The sequence below is a fragment of the Rhyacophila brunnea genome, unplaced genomic scaffold, assembly GCF_057557595.1.
Source record: "Rhyacophila brunnea isolate RB1 unplaced genomic scaffold, BYU_Rbru_1.0 scaffold_5, whole genome shotgun sequence".
In the NCBI taxonomy this organism is placed as follows: Eukaryota; Metazoa; Arthropoda; class Insecta; order Trichoptera; family Rhyacophilidae; genus Rhyacophila; species Rhyacophila brunnea.
Window position 1 is genome coordinate 45,700,655 of NW_028233170.1, and position 17,210 is coordinate 45,717,864.

The 17,210-nt window shown below is 33.3% G+C and overlaps 1 protein-coding gene across 6 annotated transcripts in view; it reads left to right on the plus strand.

Moving 5' to 3' along the window:
• Positions 1 to 17,210, plus strand: part of by (focal adhesion protein tensin) — a 779,028-nt gene that overhangs the window by 544,310 nt on the left and 217,508 nt on the right. For 3 of the 6 annotated variants that reach the window (XM_085955419.1, XM_085955421.1, XM_085955420.1), the window contains exon 2: positions 3,659 to 3,979. The exons of the other annotated variants lie outside the window; for them this stretch is intronic. In XM_085955419.1, coding sequence (XP_085811545.1) covers positions 3,854 to 3,979 — 126 coding nt within the window. In that variant the 5' untranslated portion in view covers positions 3,659 to 3,853. The remainder of the gene's footprint in view (positions 1 to 3,658; positions 3,980 to 17,210) is intronic. 6 annotated transcript variants of the gene reach the window in all.

Sequence of the window (17,210 nt, forward strand, 5' to 3'; positions counted from 1 at the left end):
AAAATAGTATACGTTAGCCGACTGCTATATTTAATTACAAAATAAATCTTTTATGTATACCTACCTTTTGTTTTTAGATAGTAGGTAGATAAAAAATTGAATTGTTAAATAAAAAAACTTCCTACATTGATATTATGCATAATTTTACTGAAAGAAAAACATATAAATTTTACCTATACGTTGCGATTCGAAGCCTCCGCCTGCCGATCAAAAGCGAAACGCTAACCTATAATAGCAAATGCATTTATTATAATATTATACTAATGATTACCCCCTTTAAAGTACCATCATGAATGACCACCAAGTAATTGCTGAATCTCTTAAACTATATTTTCTTCATACATTCAACATCATCCGCCGTTAATGGACTGAATGCCCCCCCCCCATAGATCCTTCCACTATTAAAGTTCTTCGATGCAACGTACATAATATGCCAAACTTCCGATAGCCTTGTAACCGTTTAGTGCCATATGGATTACATTAATTATCGTAATCCACTTGCCGAGTGACATGTCCAACCCATTGCCACTTTATCAGCGTGGAGGCCTCTATCACTTCAAATACTCTCGTCAGCCTCCCTACCCATTGATTTATTTAGTGGTTTTTCGGTTATTTAGACCATATTATAATATACATATTCTTAGATATTTTTCTTGGGGTACTGTCGTCATAATATACATAACCTCATTTCCCCTACGCCTTTTCTACCCTCAATCTTTCCTCGCGTGATATGTTAGTTATAAACAATTTAATTTTATAATTTTGCCCGATAGCAATGATAGAAACCAATATAATATTATCATCATCAGCCTGGATCAATCCACTGACAGATAGATGAAGACCTATTTTTTTCCACCCTAAGTGTTATGCCCAACATGCACCTTTACATATCACACAGTGCTACTCTAACTTTGTGGTGTTTCTAGTTACTGAAGGTCCTTGTTTCATATGCATATCTATTATTAGTGATTACGACTAGGTACCTACTGCTTGAAATTTTTTTTACTAAAAAAACTAAGTGTTATACATAGGTACGATATATTTATGCAAGTAGGTCCTTACAGTAACGTCTCTAGGTAAAGTGCCGCCCTTGAGCGGACTTAACCATAGGTTAGGTACCTACTTACGTAATAGGTATTAAACGGACAAATAACATTTTAAAAAAATCTACATACACACCATCTGCTGAAAATTTGAGCATTTACACGAAATCTACTCTCAAATAGTGGTGGTTTTAGGTATATGGAGGTATGCTGCACTGACAGGTTTGGAGGCAGCCTTATGAAAATGTTGCGTATGCGATGAACTTCCATAGCAACAATAATAACAATTATGTTGTCAAAAAATTTAGCTTCGATTATTTTAAAACTCTGTTGTCGATACTGCCCTATTCGTTCATTCAATAACCGCCCTTTAAACTGTGCCGCCCCTATGCAACGCATGACCTGCCTACCCACACGAGACGTAACTGAGTTCTTTAAAGTATAATGTCATTAGTTGGCAGGTATGCCTATATTATTTTCCTGTTGCGTAGATTAAGATGTCGGCTTTTACGTACTTACCTGAAGTCACACAGGTGAGTGAGAAAATGTGTGTGTATGAGTATCGTAAAAGCCGATAAGATAACGAAAGATTTTTAAAAGCAAACTTTGAATATACATGAGTATAATCTTAACACCTTTAAACCTAATAAGCACGTTAAGTTTGGCGTGGATAACGTGATGCGACGCGAACGGGTTATCTACATCGATAACGGTTTTATTGAATGTGGAGTAAACGACTTGTTTTCGTTGAGTATTATTTTTACTTTTAATGGATACATTAAAGAGCCTCCACATAACATTATTTAAAATTGTATACCTACAAGTTGATGTCGTAAGTACTATCGGTTAGTAATAAATAATAGTAAATCATGTCGGTTTAGAAGCTACAGATAATAAATCAAACATAGTAGTTATTATTAAAAAAAAAACGAGTAATATTAATTATTGACTTAATATGGCTAATTAATTAAAACATGTTATTATTTATACGGTGCTGAAGTAAAACTATTAATCTAAATAATATGACTATTTTTGATGGAATTTTAATTGAATTACTTAAATTGTTTATTATTTTCTTCACCAGCGCTCTATTCGTATATTCTATACACAAGACTGCTATCGGCCGCTATCGAGGGTAGTTTTTCATATGTTTGTATCGAAGTATTATAATTATTAATACAATAAGTTAGCCGTCTAAACAATCAAAACTGTTTATCTCACTCTAAAATTTAGCACAGCCAAGAGAGATGCAGTTTAAACATACCACTTATTGTAATAATTACAACTAACTCATTGTAATTTACAATAAGTGCTAATACTACGATACAAAAAATAGAAAACTACCCTCGATAGCTGCCGGTAGCGGCTGATAGCAGTCTTGTGCATGGACCCCACATCCTAGGCCACGATATTTGGCGGCCCCCCCAACCTATCGCTAAGGTTATGAGCAGTGTAGTAATGTTCTATAGTAGTGTTTCCTAAATAATATTCCGTTGAACTCCAGGGTTCCGCGTAAATTAAAGGGTATTCCGTGTATTTTTTTAGCGATTTTTCGTATTTTTAAATAAATCAGCTTGAATTGTCAGCACTCAGCATCATCATATTATGAAGCACTGAGCGCGACCCTCTTTTGTGATAGCCAAGTTACATCTGACCCTTCGCCATGTTGGATAAATAGTCATTTTCATTAATCAGGAGACACTAAAAATAATTATAAAATAAAATTCTACCTGTCTTATAGCGCCGCAGGCGACTTTTTTACTATTAAAGCTTGTAAATTTACGGTGTGTTTATCTCATTGAACTAGTTGATCTGCCACGTTGGCCCCCTCCTGAGCCCGGGCCCCCAGGCTAGAGCCCTATCAGCCCCCCCTTTGTGGGGGCCATTTTCTTGTGTATAGAATAGATGCGCTGAATCGATTTTAGCGACCTCACTGTCACCGTATTATACGCACTACGCAAGGCTATAGGTATCTATGTTCACAGTGCCAAAATATGCCGAACGACCAAACGCAGAATGTGATGCCATTAATTATTATCAATTATTATTTTCAAAATAATGTAACCTATTATGTTTTCAACTATGCTCGGAAGATACACGTTTTCGCCAAGACAGCGAACAATAATAATAACCCCCTAATTGCTAATTGATTTATCTGACTTTCGCGAAATCGTTGTTTGAAATATTAATGAAAATATATTATATGCTAGGCCTAGTATTTATCTAATTACAAATAAAATATATTTTTTTTGTAACAGGCAACCCCTGACCTCTTCAATAATAGTGTTTGGCGTTATTACATCATACCGTCTCTATTCTGGCAGAACACACTAACTGGAGAATACTAGTTTTGAGTAATTTGACTTTGAAGTTGTTAAAATGTTTGAAATGGTCTATCATGTGAGTTTATTAAGTAATCGTAAAAAGGATGACTTTAAAATAAGGACTGATTATTTATTAAGAAGGTTTCCAGACTGTAAAATTTGAAATAAGGAACATTTTGGTATAACTAACTCAATATCTCATTTTTTCGAATTAGTGTCTTCTGCCAGAACAGTGACAAATTACAATAGTAATGTTTTATATCGTAATAATGTTTAATATTCGACTTTCAGAGAAATTCGCTAAATACGTCAATGTTTAGGAATAATTCTGGCAATTAGATCAAGTGTCAACAATTATATTGTTACTCGATTGCCAAATGTGACTGTAAAAGTGTCAGTGTTACTCTGTGTCAAGGTTACATTGTTGATTTATGATCACAATAATTAAAAAGTGAAAATTACTAGTGGTGCTTATTGAAGACGACAATGTATTCTGGCGGAGGTTCAGAGAGAACCAATAACATGGATGTTCAAAGGAAGGCTTCTGTCAAGTTTTATGTTGGCAATGGAGCCGCGAAGGATCCTGGTGACGATTCACTAGATTCGTTTCAGGTATGTTTTTTTTTCATCTATTATAATATCTTAGGGCGATATCTATCGGATATGGTGCTAATTACGTTCACCACGTGTTAAATTAATGACGTATGTTAGATAATTTTACGTACATGAACCTTTATGTAATGACGTCACGTCGTGAGAAAAATTATTGTTACCTGGTATCGAAGTATCCATAGAGGTATTAAGCATATAAGTACAGACGGTTACGTCAATACCTAACATATCTAAAATATTACATAGGTAATGTACCCTTTTTGGAATTGAATTTCTTTACATAACACACAAATATCCTAGCCAAATATTATATATTATGGCAGCCAGATATGATTTCATCGAGATTTTATTACATTATTACAAAGGCTCTAACGGCAATACAAAAGTTGAGAATCATTACACTAAGACAGTGCTATGTTCAATTTTTTTTTGATCGGCTGAGCCTTTGGAACATTTTTAAAAATCGCAGAAATCCCCCACCTGAATGACACTATACAAGGATTAAGATCCAGAAATACTAAATTACAGAACGTTACGTATACATCAGTATGAAGTGACATATCTAAGACACGTGCCACTCATAAGCAGTGCCAAATTTCTGCGTTGCCACGATCCAAGGACACTTGGACACTTGGTCTTACTCATCCAAGTTAGCTCGGATAGGAGTAATTAGTATGAAGATGTCTCGTACGAGTGCGCTCGGTCCAAGTCAACTTGGATCGTGGCAATGTGGCTTTATGTAAGTAATTATATTACATTTTGCATTTTATTTTTTCTATGTGGCCTTTGTTAAACTGATGCAAGCAAGCAAACGTATTAAAAATATGGTATACGCATCTGCAAGTATTCAAAAAAAAATTAGCGTTGCGGACAAATGTTGTTAAAATGTTAAACCTTTCTTTATTTTGTTACCAAAATGTGTGTTGAATTCTCGCGGAACCCCTGGCACCGTTCGCAGAGGCCCAGGGTTCCGCGGAACACCAGTTGAAAATCATTGCCGTGAAGTAACAACGTTTTAACAACTAGTGACCGTGGTACTTGAAATACTTGTCATAATCGTAATGATAAAATCAGTGATAAACATAACCTAATTTAGATGACATCAACTATTGCCATTTAAAAAAATAAGTATATCATATAAAAATGTAATAATGACATATTATGAATTAATTTGTATGCATCCTGATTGATGTACTTTGTACCACATTCTTTATTAATTATTTATGCGATGAGTAATGTTTACGATTATAAAAAGAAATGTTTGATCTTTTCTCTTGACGGAAATTCCAGATGATCGTTTATACGCGGCAGCGTATTTTTAACATGGCAGACGCGGCTTATGGTTTGATTGCCATTCATCAAAAAAATTAAGTTATTTCTACCACGAATATTATTTTTCATTTTGACGTTTTGACTCTTCGTGGATGAACTGTGTTTCAATTTATTATAATAGCTATTCCTAGGTGAATATAGACTATTCCTTGATAGTCCCAGATAATAATATGTAGGATAATAGTAGCGCCCAACTACGAGTACCTTTCATGGTTTTCTTATAATAAATTAAATTTTAATTCTTAACGTAGATAACGTAACTATTCACGATGAAATTATTATTATTATGATTACGTGTTTTATTATTTCAATTGTAATTCATTTTTTTTTTAACATATTGTGTACATTACAAATTATAAGTTTAAGACGTTCACAAAATGATATGAAACATTATTATAAAGAAGAGAAAAAAAGTAATAAAAGCGATAAAAATGAAATTATAAAAACAGAACATGATATAAACATACAAAAGCAGTGCAAATACAAATATAAGTATTCTGTAGAAGTTCAAAGTAGTACACTGAGTTTGCATGGGAGACCCTATTTTAAGAATATATAAAATAGCGTCTACCTAAACTTACTCTCACGCAAGTGGAATATATCACCACTCGAAGCAATTTGGTTGAACATAGTTATCGCCCTCCCAATTGGCATTACTAGTGGCAGTTTATGTTATAGTTTTTACTTCATAAATAATTATGTGGGGAAGAATCAGAAATGGATAAAATGTATCTAGGTCCGCAAAAAAATGTAAATTGTGTTTCATGTGGTGTAAAAAATCAGTTTACACATTATATTTATTTTACGAGTATGTAAAATAAGATTATCATTTAGCAGTAACTGTTTTAACCTATTATTGTATTTTTAATTTGGGCTGCACTTGCAAAAGAACAATACCTATTATCTATGTACTTAAGGCTATACTTCAGCTGAGGCATGGTCTAAAAAGATCGTGACTATGCGATGCGCGGATTGTGCAAATGACGCGAGCCGAACGAAATATAATTTGTCATAAAAATTCAACATGCGTCCTTTTAATGTTATGTTTATTATTATATAAGTAATAATAATAGTATATTCATTGACATGTTTTCTTTTTCAAGTACATGCGGAACGTTTTTTAGTCATTTTTACACGATTTAAGAATACATTCCTCCGACGCCATCACAAAACAATTTGACGTGCTCACACCTCGACTGTCAGTCTCCGAATGGCGACAACTGCGAAATTTCGTTCCACATACTGTTGAAAATGATATGACGTTTCACTAACGTACGCTCTTAAGTAATTATATTCAATTCTACAAGTTGGGTCACTAACAGAAGCTATTTGGGTTATTACACCATTGTCATGGGATAATAGAGAGAATCTGTCGTGATAATGGTATAAAACTACAAGAAATCTGTAGATACTTGATTCATGCCATTATTAAGTTTATTTTGATTTACTTCCCAAGAAAAGAATCACTGGGAATTACCCATCTTTAGTGAACAAGGAAACTCTTCACAAATAACCAACGAAATTACATGAAAAATTAGTCTGTCGGCATTTTGCATCTACTGTTTTTTTGTTCCATTTGTTTAAATATGCACCATACAAATTAATATGAATGCTAAAACGTATAGGTACCTTTTTATGATATTGGCAAGTAAAGCTGTGATTATATTATGATACACGTCGCGCACTATCACGTGAAGTCACAGTAAACTGCCGCTACGGGAAAAAGTGTGCAACGTCGTTTTTCTTGGTGTTTAAAATGTTATCAGACTGATGCTCCCATCCCGTAGTACATTTTGAACATTTAAACGAACATTGTCAATTAGCAAAATCTGCCGAAATCACCAGAACAACAATGAGGTCACCTCACGCGTACCGCACTGCATCGACACCCGCATGACCAGACCAACGTTTTTTTAATATTTTCTGCATGCCTACACATTTTTGACTCATGTCAAAATCGCGTGTTTTTTGTTTTTAGCGGTTGGCACTATGTAATGTTTTCAATTATCTATGGTCTGCAGGTTGGGTTCTGTTCAAAATATTATCTATGGATGTAATATCGCAAGTAACGTTAACGTACTTAACGTACGTAGAAACTGTTAAAATTAATTGAAATTAGCATGAATAATGAATAATACTTCAAAATACTAATACATTAGAGTTGGCACTCTCCATCATTGAATTTACAAAGATGGTGATCGTTCAAAATATTCTACAAAATGACGAAACCATAGACAAAATTTATCGCCGTGACAGCGTGACAGTAGGCGACGTGCATCTCAATATAATCACAACTTAAGAGTCAGTTCTTTCGATACCGGACTAAGTAGGTATACGACGTTCATATTTTATTTGCAAATTCTTTACTAAGTATTGGCTAAAGAAGTTTTCATTATCATTGACCCCAGACAAGTCATTAATATGAATTGCGTTGTAAATTGGTCTGAAGTAGACAGCACTTACTCATCTCTCCAAATTGCAATGACATACTATTTAAAAAAAAATTGTCTCCTTGCAAAAACGATTAAAGTAATATTATGTTATGTACTGACTTCTGTCCAAAGTAATTACCTATATCACTTGTTAGCTATCAGTGCTATCACGCTATGCATAATAGGCAGATATCATATTATCATTGAATGATTATTATTTTATACCCATAAAACATTATAATAATAATTAAGTATATGGTAACTTATCTCGTAAGTTATAAAATATAAATATGCATAAACAATTTTAAGAAGTCTAATTTTATTCTGCTTTCCTTTTAGGCATAAAGTCCACTAAAGCAGGCTTGCGGGGCGCTCGCGCATTTTCTATGTGAATCATCGAAAATACAACGTAATCAAATACGCCAGAGCACAATGGATTTGACGACGCATTGTGCCCGCCTGCCCCATGAGTCACCGTTTTTCGCTTCTCAGCAATACGAATTAACGAAAATACAACGTAGTCCATTCATTGAACACGGCAAGCAAAATCACGCTCCTCGAAGCGTCGTCGAAAGACGGGCGAGAAGCCATTATTTAAGAACAGTGAACTCTTTGTTTAGTTATTGCGTATCCGATATTAATTACAAGCCCCGAGAAATTTAATAATATTTTTATTGCTTTGTTATGAGAGACGCTGATAATAATAATTATTTTGTGCTCCTTGAGCCCCTTATTACATAGTTTAAGGGTAATTCGCCGGTTGGAGGGGGCCTACTCAGTAGTGAGCGCACCGAACGCTTTTTTGGTGGGCTTTATGCCTTAAAGTTCCAATATTGGTCCTCTCCAGTATTGCCAACCGTACTATAATTATAGTAGAATATGTACTATAATTTTGAATTCGTGAAAAATGTAAAATAGGTAATATAATTTTACGTAAATATGCCAAAAATACTAAAATTTTGAGGATTAGAGACGAAAAATGTTCTATAGTTTTTTTCAGAAAAACTATAATTTTTACTCTTTTTTACTATTATAATCGACAGAGAAAAAGATGGCAACTCTGGTCCTCTCTGAAGTAAGTCTAATTTTCCTCTAAAAAACGTTGCTTACACAGCAGTCAACTATGGTGTAAGTACATACTGTATAATATGCTAATAAAGATAACGTATTTACATAATTGATTATTTGCATTATAAATGCATAATACTATTATCTAATTTAACTCTAATTTATTAAATTATATACCTACTACTACTTAGTGAATATAATTCTAACTTTTTTTTAAACTTTAACTTTTTAAAATTTATGTAGGTATGTGTCTTCTGAACAATATGGTATTAGGTATGCACATATTCATATAAGGTATTAGAGAATATTTTAGACTTCTTATAAAGATCGGTCATGTTTTTCACATTTTGGAGTTTGATAGATTATTAGGCGGTGGACGACAGACGTCTGGTTCATCCCGTGTTTTGTTTTCTTCCCTTTGCATATCCCCCAAAACCTGTTCGCTGCGAGCCCAAAAATCAATCTCCAGATACCAACTGCGATAATAAGATTAAAAAGCGTCTTGCCATGCAATATTAATTTGCTTTGTACGAATTCTTTAGCAGTGACACAGTGGCGCCAATATTTCTTATCGTCCAGCCATTGGTCAGTGACGGTTGCCACAATAATTATTAATAAATAGCACAAGCAACATACCTTGCATACACGACATAATACCACTCACCACTATACGCAGAAATTATATTAAATACAATTTAATCATTATAAAGAAAACAATATATCGATATTAGTTGGGTCGACGATAACCATGTTTTCTCGTTCATCGTCAACTCAACTATCACCGACCTTCGATTGAGTTGTGCGTGAAAAATGTGACTTATTCTATTTTGGCCACGACTCTAGTGAACGATCCAAAATGAGAGTCCTCGAGAGTAGGGAATCCAATACAAATAGCATTGATAAAATCGGTCAAAAATGTCTAGTATAATTAAGTACTATTTAGGACGTCATTTAATGTTAATATTGTGTACGTTCAATCTTGGAAATACATTTAATGGAGTAAATAATATTGTAATAAGTATATATAATAATGTGAAAGTAAAACAGTTTTTTTTTTATATTTATTTAAGAAAAGATAACATTCATAAAATTCGGCGTGGAAACAAGTGCCTGCCTGCACGTCCGTGGCACTGGCGGTTAGACGCCGTTCGCGTGCTAGAACGTCAGTGGCGTCTAGCTGGTTAAATCAACGAATTTATTATTTTTCTGACGTTCTTACGATTGCGTATGACAACAAAAAATGGTTATTTATTATCCGTGAGCATCCGGCGATCCCCCCTGTGGCATGTGCAAGCACATACACTTCACTAACATAATTTTGTTCACGTCATGCTTATCGATTGTGATTGATAAAAAAATCAATCCCGAATGTTTCGGGATTATGTTTACTAATCCCGGGATTGGATTCCCTACTCGAGAGTCTGCCGGTGTAATTTAAGCTTTAGAATACCATTATAGTGAATTACGAGTAGCGCACTGTGGCATGGAAAGCTGCATGTTAGGCATAACGCGTAAATATCACAAAATAAAACAATATATTAAAAAGCAGACGAAAGTAGGTACGCGATGTAATAGAGGCCGCTAAACATATGAAATTGCAATGTGCCGGACATGTCACTCGGCGAGTGGACAAACATTAGTAGACAAATAACGTCATGTAGTGGTATTACCCAATGGGCACTACTGCTACTTCACCATGTTAGATCCTAAGAGGATCATAATATTGGCCTTCACAGAGTGGAGTTTGTATTAACATATTTTGTTTTTACGAGAAATGGATGTTACCACTTGCTCAACCTATTAAGTCCATACTCTGACTCATACACAAATTGAAAAACAATGTGTACTTTTGACAGACCCAGGATTCGAACCTGGGACCCACGACGTTATAGCTGCGCGGCCACCGTGGGTGTACAATGGGCACTAAACGTCCTAAAACTTGCTCGATAGACGACCTCATAAAGTTCAGTGGATGTACGTAGCAGAGAATAACTAGTGACCGAGAGGAGTGGGGGGAGCAAGGGGAGATCTTCACCCAGCAGTGGATCGACCTCGGCTGATGATAGTAATAATATGACGTTACTTATTCTGCGAAGTTCGCGTATCTATTCATAATTATTATTCTCATCTGAGATGTAGGTATTTGAGTACCTATCAGAATAGCTTGAATGTATACAAGTAATAATTATAAATAATATCAATACTGCTTATTTATGATTAAAAAAAATATATTTGCATTGATTAAAAGTTGAATAATTATGTATTAATTAAATACGTAATACTTATTATGCAATAACTGATTCAATACGAGTCTCTGGGGTCAATCAATACGTTTAATAAATTTATTAGTGACGTCACTTGATCATACTACAATCTATTGACCGAATTGTCCTTTGGTATTGTAAAAATAAAACGACTAATCAGTAATCACGATCAATAATCACAAGACGCAATCAATAATAGTCAATAATCATATTCAATCAGTTTTCCAGTTCAACTGTTTGTTTCCATTTGTCACAGAGCAAAATTTACTAAGTACCTACCTAATTTCTGTGAGAAACATTCCTTTAATCGCACAAGTCTAAATTCTTCGCATAAAATACCACTTATCAAAATATCAATATTTTTTCTGTTAATTGAAGGCTTTCATTTTATTACATTTTTTCATTGTTATTTTTATCCATATACATAAATTTTAACACTACGTAGTTGACCGTTTCACAGTTCACTTTGAGATTTTGTATCGGAAACAGATGGCCGTATAGTATTAAGATCAAATTCACCAGAATACAAGGGAAAGAAGAAAATAGGTACTTAGGTAAATAAATTAGAAAAATACAACTATATCATATAATGTATTTCAAAGGCTGGTAGGGGCCCGTAAGTATCAATTCTAACCCATCAAATATATCGATTTAGAAAAGAAAAGGGGCGTAACCATCAGTTTTTTCAAAATAGGTTTTATTGCATAATGCACACTACTAAATACACGTTGTGTCCAAAGGATGTCAGTTGCAAATGCCGATTTATTATCTGAATTTAGCTAGTGATTTAAAAAAAGAAGTAAGTGACGTGGGAAAAACGACTTAACCATCATTTTTGTTGTTTTTTTTTTTTTTTTTTAATTAACTTACTAATTAATGACAGATTATGGATATAAAACCCAAATTATTAATTATCATGGACTTTATGGTTGTGTCTATTTTGTATTTTAATGTTGACCGAAAACCATTTGTGTCTCCTGTTAAATACACGGTGTGTCCAAAGTATGTCGGTTGCAAATGCCGATTTATTATCTGAATTTAGCTAGTAATTTAAAAAAAAAAGAAGGAAGTGACGTAGTAAAAAGGACTTAACCATCATTTTGTTGTTGTTTTTTTTTAATTAACTCATTATTATCATGGGCTTTATAGTTGTGTCTATTTTGTATTACCATTTGTCTCCTGTTAAATTTGATTTGTGTGGATTACGCCCTTTTTCCTTTCCACAGTCGATATGATAATTTGATAATAATGATATTACTGTCTGAAATGCTCCACGAACAACGCGTATTTTTTTGATCTCTTAAATTTTAAATTGTTTACTTCTTGTAACTACGGTATCATTTTAAAATGCCTAACCAATATTCAATTCCGTAAGTAATCAACGTCTTGCCATTTAAATAAAATTGTTAGGCTTAACAACACCTGAAGAGATGCCCAAATTATTATTTGGCAACACATTTTTTTCTCAATACCATTACAAATTAAATAATCAATTGTATGACTTACCAAACATTAGTTTAAATTTATTACCTAGTTAGGGTATGTACCTATGTAATTTGGTTTCATGGTCATGCCAGACGCGGTACTTGCTTCCTGCTGTCATTTTTCAATCAGCCAAGAAACACCTTTTGAAATATTATCATATCAAATCAGCCACTGTAGGAATTTGTACTATTGAAGTGTGAGAAATACTTGTCTTATTTGAGAGTAGAAATATTTCAAAAGGTGGCTGACAACCAACTGACGTACGTTTCTTTTTTATTATTACGGAATGCCATTGCAATTTTGTATGCTTAACAAAAAGTGACAGTTCCTTTATGATATAATATATACTTGATCATAATATAATGTTATGAATATGATGATAGGTCATGTTTCGTCTATTGCTCAACAGCACTTGGATAGTGGAAGGTAAAGTTTAATTAATAAGAGGCCATCCATAGACTGAAACTGTATGCGGTTTTGAACCGCGTACCATTTAAGTCTTATGATTTCTGTTCATGGAAATATTATGTTTCTTACTCAGCGCTGCCAATTGTGCGGTTTTATTGCCAGATCTAGCATTTTTCGATAGACAAAGGCTTGCAAAAAACGCGTCTGGCTTGTGGCATTTTTACTAGTATTGATGCCCATTCATGGCCATATAGTGTAATGGTATCATAAAATTTAATGTGTGCTTAGGTACCTATATTACGTTAGTTTGACGGTTATCAGAATGACATGAAACGTAACTTGAACGCCGTTGACACAATTTAGGCATTTGTTGTAAATTTTTAAATATATTTCTGTTAAAATGTGGTTTTTACACTATTGAAATTTTTTCGATTTTTATTATTATTAATATTACATTATTACAACGTTTTTCTTAGCTCGTATTCTTATTTGTCCGGTGGTTGTTTGTCCGGTACAAATCTTGCAATCGATGTTTAACTAATTTCCCGACTAGATAGACATTTGAAACTTTTAGAAAATATCAGAACACGATGCCAATGCATTTATTTTTTAATACTTTTAGCCATCTTTAAGAGGACGTTCTACAGAATTGGCCTTGAGAATTGAAAATATGATTTTTTAACATGTGGTCCATAATATCTGGTCTACTAGTTAATATAAAAAGGTCGTGTCAAAGTTGTTTGTGTTAATAAATTTGCTCTGTGACTGATCCGACTCATATTTCACATTTATTTCATCAGGGCTGTCGAAGACATAAATCATAATATATATTTATAATTTTAAATTTTTATTTATAATATATATTATTTAAGTTTTGTGCATCTAATGCCGGGTCCACACTGGCAACAAGTTAATTTGCTGGCAACCTCGTTAGATTTTACGATAATTATTGTAAAATTTCTTAAGCAATTATGGTTAGTATCGTAAAATTTAATGATGTTGCCAGCAACTTGTTGCCAGTGTGGAAATGGCTTAACATTCACTGTGGTTCACGTAGTGGCATGGACCTGGGCTTAGCTAATTCAGGAAGTCAACACCCATGATAGAATTTTTTCCAGTTTTGGTTGCATTATATTCCAAAACTCTTCTGTAAAAATCGTTTCCGAGTTTATAAATGGAAATTTCTCGGTGTACATAGTAAACAAACCTACGAATAAAAAAAGACAAAAAGGAACATACTGATTCATCGCAGTAAAATCTGGTAATCAAATTCGCCATTTTGAAAAGCGACGATTTTGCGTAAACAAATATCACGTGGTCTGTACGTGTGCGGCAAACTTCGAATGTGTTTGTAATTTTGTGCAAAGTGCGAATGTAATGTTTTCAAATAATTGATATGGATTAATTATACCATCGTATTATTTTCTCGAAATCATAAACATACTATAATAGTATTTGAGTATCAACCTATGTTCAATTTGAATTGGGTTATAATAATAATATACCCGTATATATATCAATAGTATGTTTGCTACAAAATCCACCTAAGTTATCAGTACGTACTTGCACAGGTTTGATTAAAAACCATGATGAAATTAACATTTAAAAAATATGAATGCTTAATATTATTTTGACAGCCCTGTTTTCTGATCGGCTTCATCTCGCAGGTGTTCATAAAATAATAATAATTCTCCGCGCGGCAGAAATTATCAGTAATAATAATAATATTTCTTGAAATAAAATCTCCGATGATTAGTGATTTTTGCGAAAAGATCGATTTAAATTGACGTAGTTACGACGCCGAGGTCCTTTTTATACTGAATTATATTTGAACGGCGGGCTCTTCAGCGGGCCCTTAAGCAGAATTGATTCCATTTTCAGTTAATTCTGTTTTGTATTAAAAGTTATTTCGGAAGAAATCCGTAAAAAGTAAAACTATTATTGGTTTCTAAGTGGGTCCTAGCAATTAAATTATTAATATTAATATATACGTGCGTTACTATGGAAATCAATATAATATTTCAGTATTATTTCTATCAAGTACAAATTTTTTTGATCGTTTAAGCTAGTCAAGTCAAGTTTATATGATTCAACAGAAAATTTAAAAACGTTGTATATAAAAAGTTCTTTTTATCTTGTAATTATTACACCTTTTTTTCGATAGGTAGGTACCTATTAGGTACGCGAAAGGAAAGATATTGACTTCGTTCTTGGTAGAACAAGTAAATTTACTTGCAATTTTATTTTCACGAAATCCAGCGTTTTTTCCTGCCGAATACCTAGCTTGTTTTCGTACCCTGTCTGGTATGTTTTTGTCAAAGATAGTTGGCAACACTGTTCTTACTAAGTAAAATGTAGGCTTGCTTAGGGGGACTAATACATTCATAAAAACGCAACCACGCGATGGTGGTAATGAGCGCCGAGCCTAATAAATGCACGAGAATCTTTAATACCAAAATAAATGATTATAATTAGAAAAAAATAAATTAAGATGTAACCAATATTATTTTTGTTCATGTTGCATTAGATTTCCGGGCACATTAAAAATGGAATTCGCTATTGCATGACCAACATTGCATTGCCTGAGTTTCAATGATATAATTTTATTCAGAATCACCAAGGCCGTTGTTCAAATTGCATTAAAAACATCAATTTTAAAATAATTTACTTATTTACTACCAGTCACATTTACGACTTTTTACGACTACGCGTTTTTGCGTGACACATTCTATTCTTTTGCAGGAATTTTTATTCTGTTTCTTTTATTCTGAAGCCATATTATGAAATGTATTTGAGAATTCGCGAACTATCATTTTGGCGGAAAACGAAGACCATAATATTAGTAACAAGTTGTATATATTATTATTATACCTACTTACCAAAGTTTTTAACCGCTGGACGGATTTTTTAAAAAACATCATTGACCTGTTAAGGGGGTACATGCTCAGCGTAGGTCAAAAAGAAGCTTTTGTTCTATTTTCAAAGCATGATCCTGGATATAGCTTAAACGTTGTAGATAATCTATTTATATAATTTTGAAGCTACAACATACGGCCGTAGCCATAAATTGACAAACTAAGTAAGGAGTAAAATGATGTTAATGCGCGTGTTTGAACATGTACCGTTTAAAAAAAAAAATTCGGTTAGGTACATGTTCAAACACGCGCGTTAACATCATTTTACTCTCTACTTCAATTATAGTTTGTCAATTTATGGCCACGGCCGTATGTTGTAGCTTAACCACTGGGGAATGCCAAAAGAAATGGCGTATTTCAAAAAAACACTACCGTATTCTTAGGTCAATAATTATTATAAAGCAATAATTATTCGTAGGATAATGATAATTTATTATCGTAAATATTTCACTATAATAATGTCGATATAAATTATACTGATGGTTTTATAAATACGTTTAAAAATTAATAAATGTAAAAAATCTTAACACCACTGCACAGTTATGACTATATTCTAAAACATTAGAGCGAGAGGTTTAAAATAATACTATTGTATGTAATAAAAATACTTTATGCAGTCACCAAATGTTTAAAATAAATATAAGGGATAATAAGGCTTCAAAATGATATAAATAGATTATCTACAACGTTTAAGGTATGTCCAGGATCATGCTTTGAAAATAGAAAAAAAGCTCCATTTTTACCCACGCTGAGTACGTCCACCCTTAAGTACATGTGAAAATTGCTACTGATGTACAAATTTTCCCATAACGTTCAAATTAAACCTTCTCAACACATCTTAGTTGACAGAACATCATAAAACGGTAACTCAATCTTAGAAAAGGTTGATAGAACTAAATTACACTACCTATTTAATTGTTACTATTTTTAATAGATGCCGTTTTTACTTGATGGTACTTAATTTCTTATAATTTATAAAATTAGTTTATTGGTATTCACCACATAATTTATAATTGCGCAGCGCTCGAAATGAAAAAGTTTACGAACCGGAGCGCTCGACAGTTTTCTGAAGATATTTAAGTAAGTACATAGTTATTAAATTTTATGTGTATTTCACAAAAATAAGTGTGTTATATTTACTATTATACGGCCTGTCTAGCTCATACGGTGAAGTTACTTTTTCCACGAGACGGAGCGATAAATTTACCGATTTCACGAACAGGAACGGCGCTCCGGTGCGTTCCGGTCCATTTCGAGCCCTGTAATTGCGGAACTCAACATTTGCTCAAGCGCGCACACCATGTGAACGAAACGAAAGGTGAGTAGT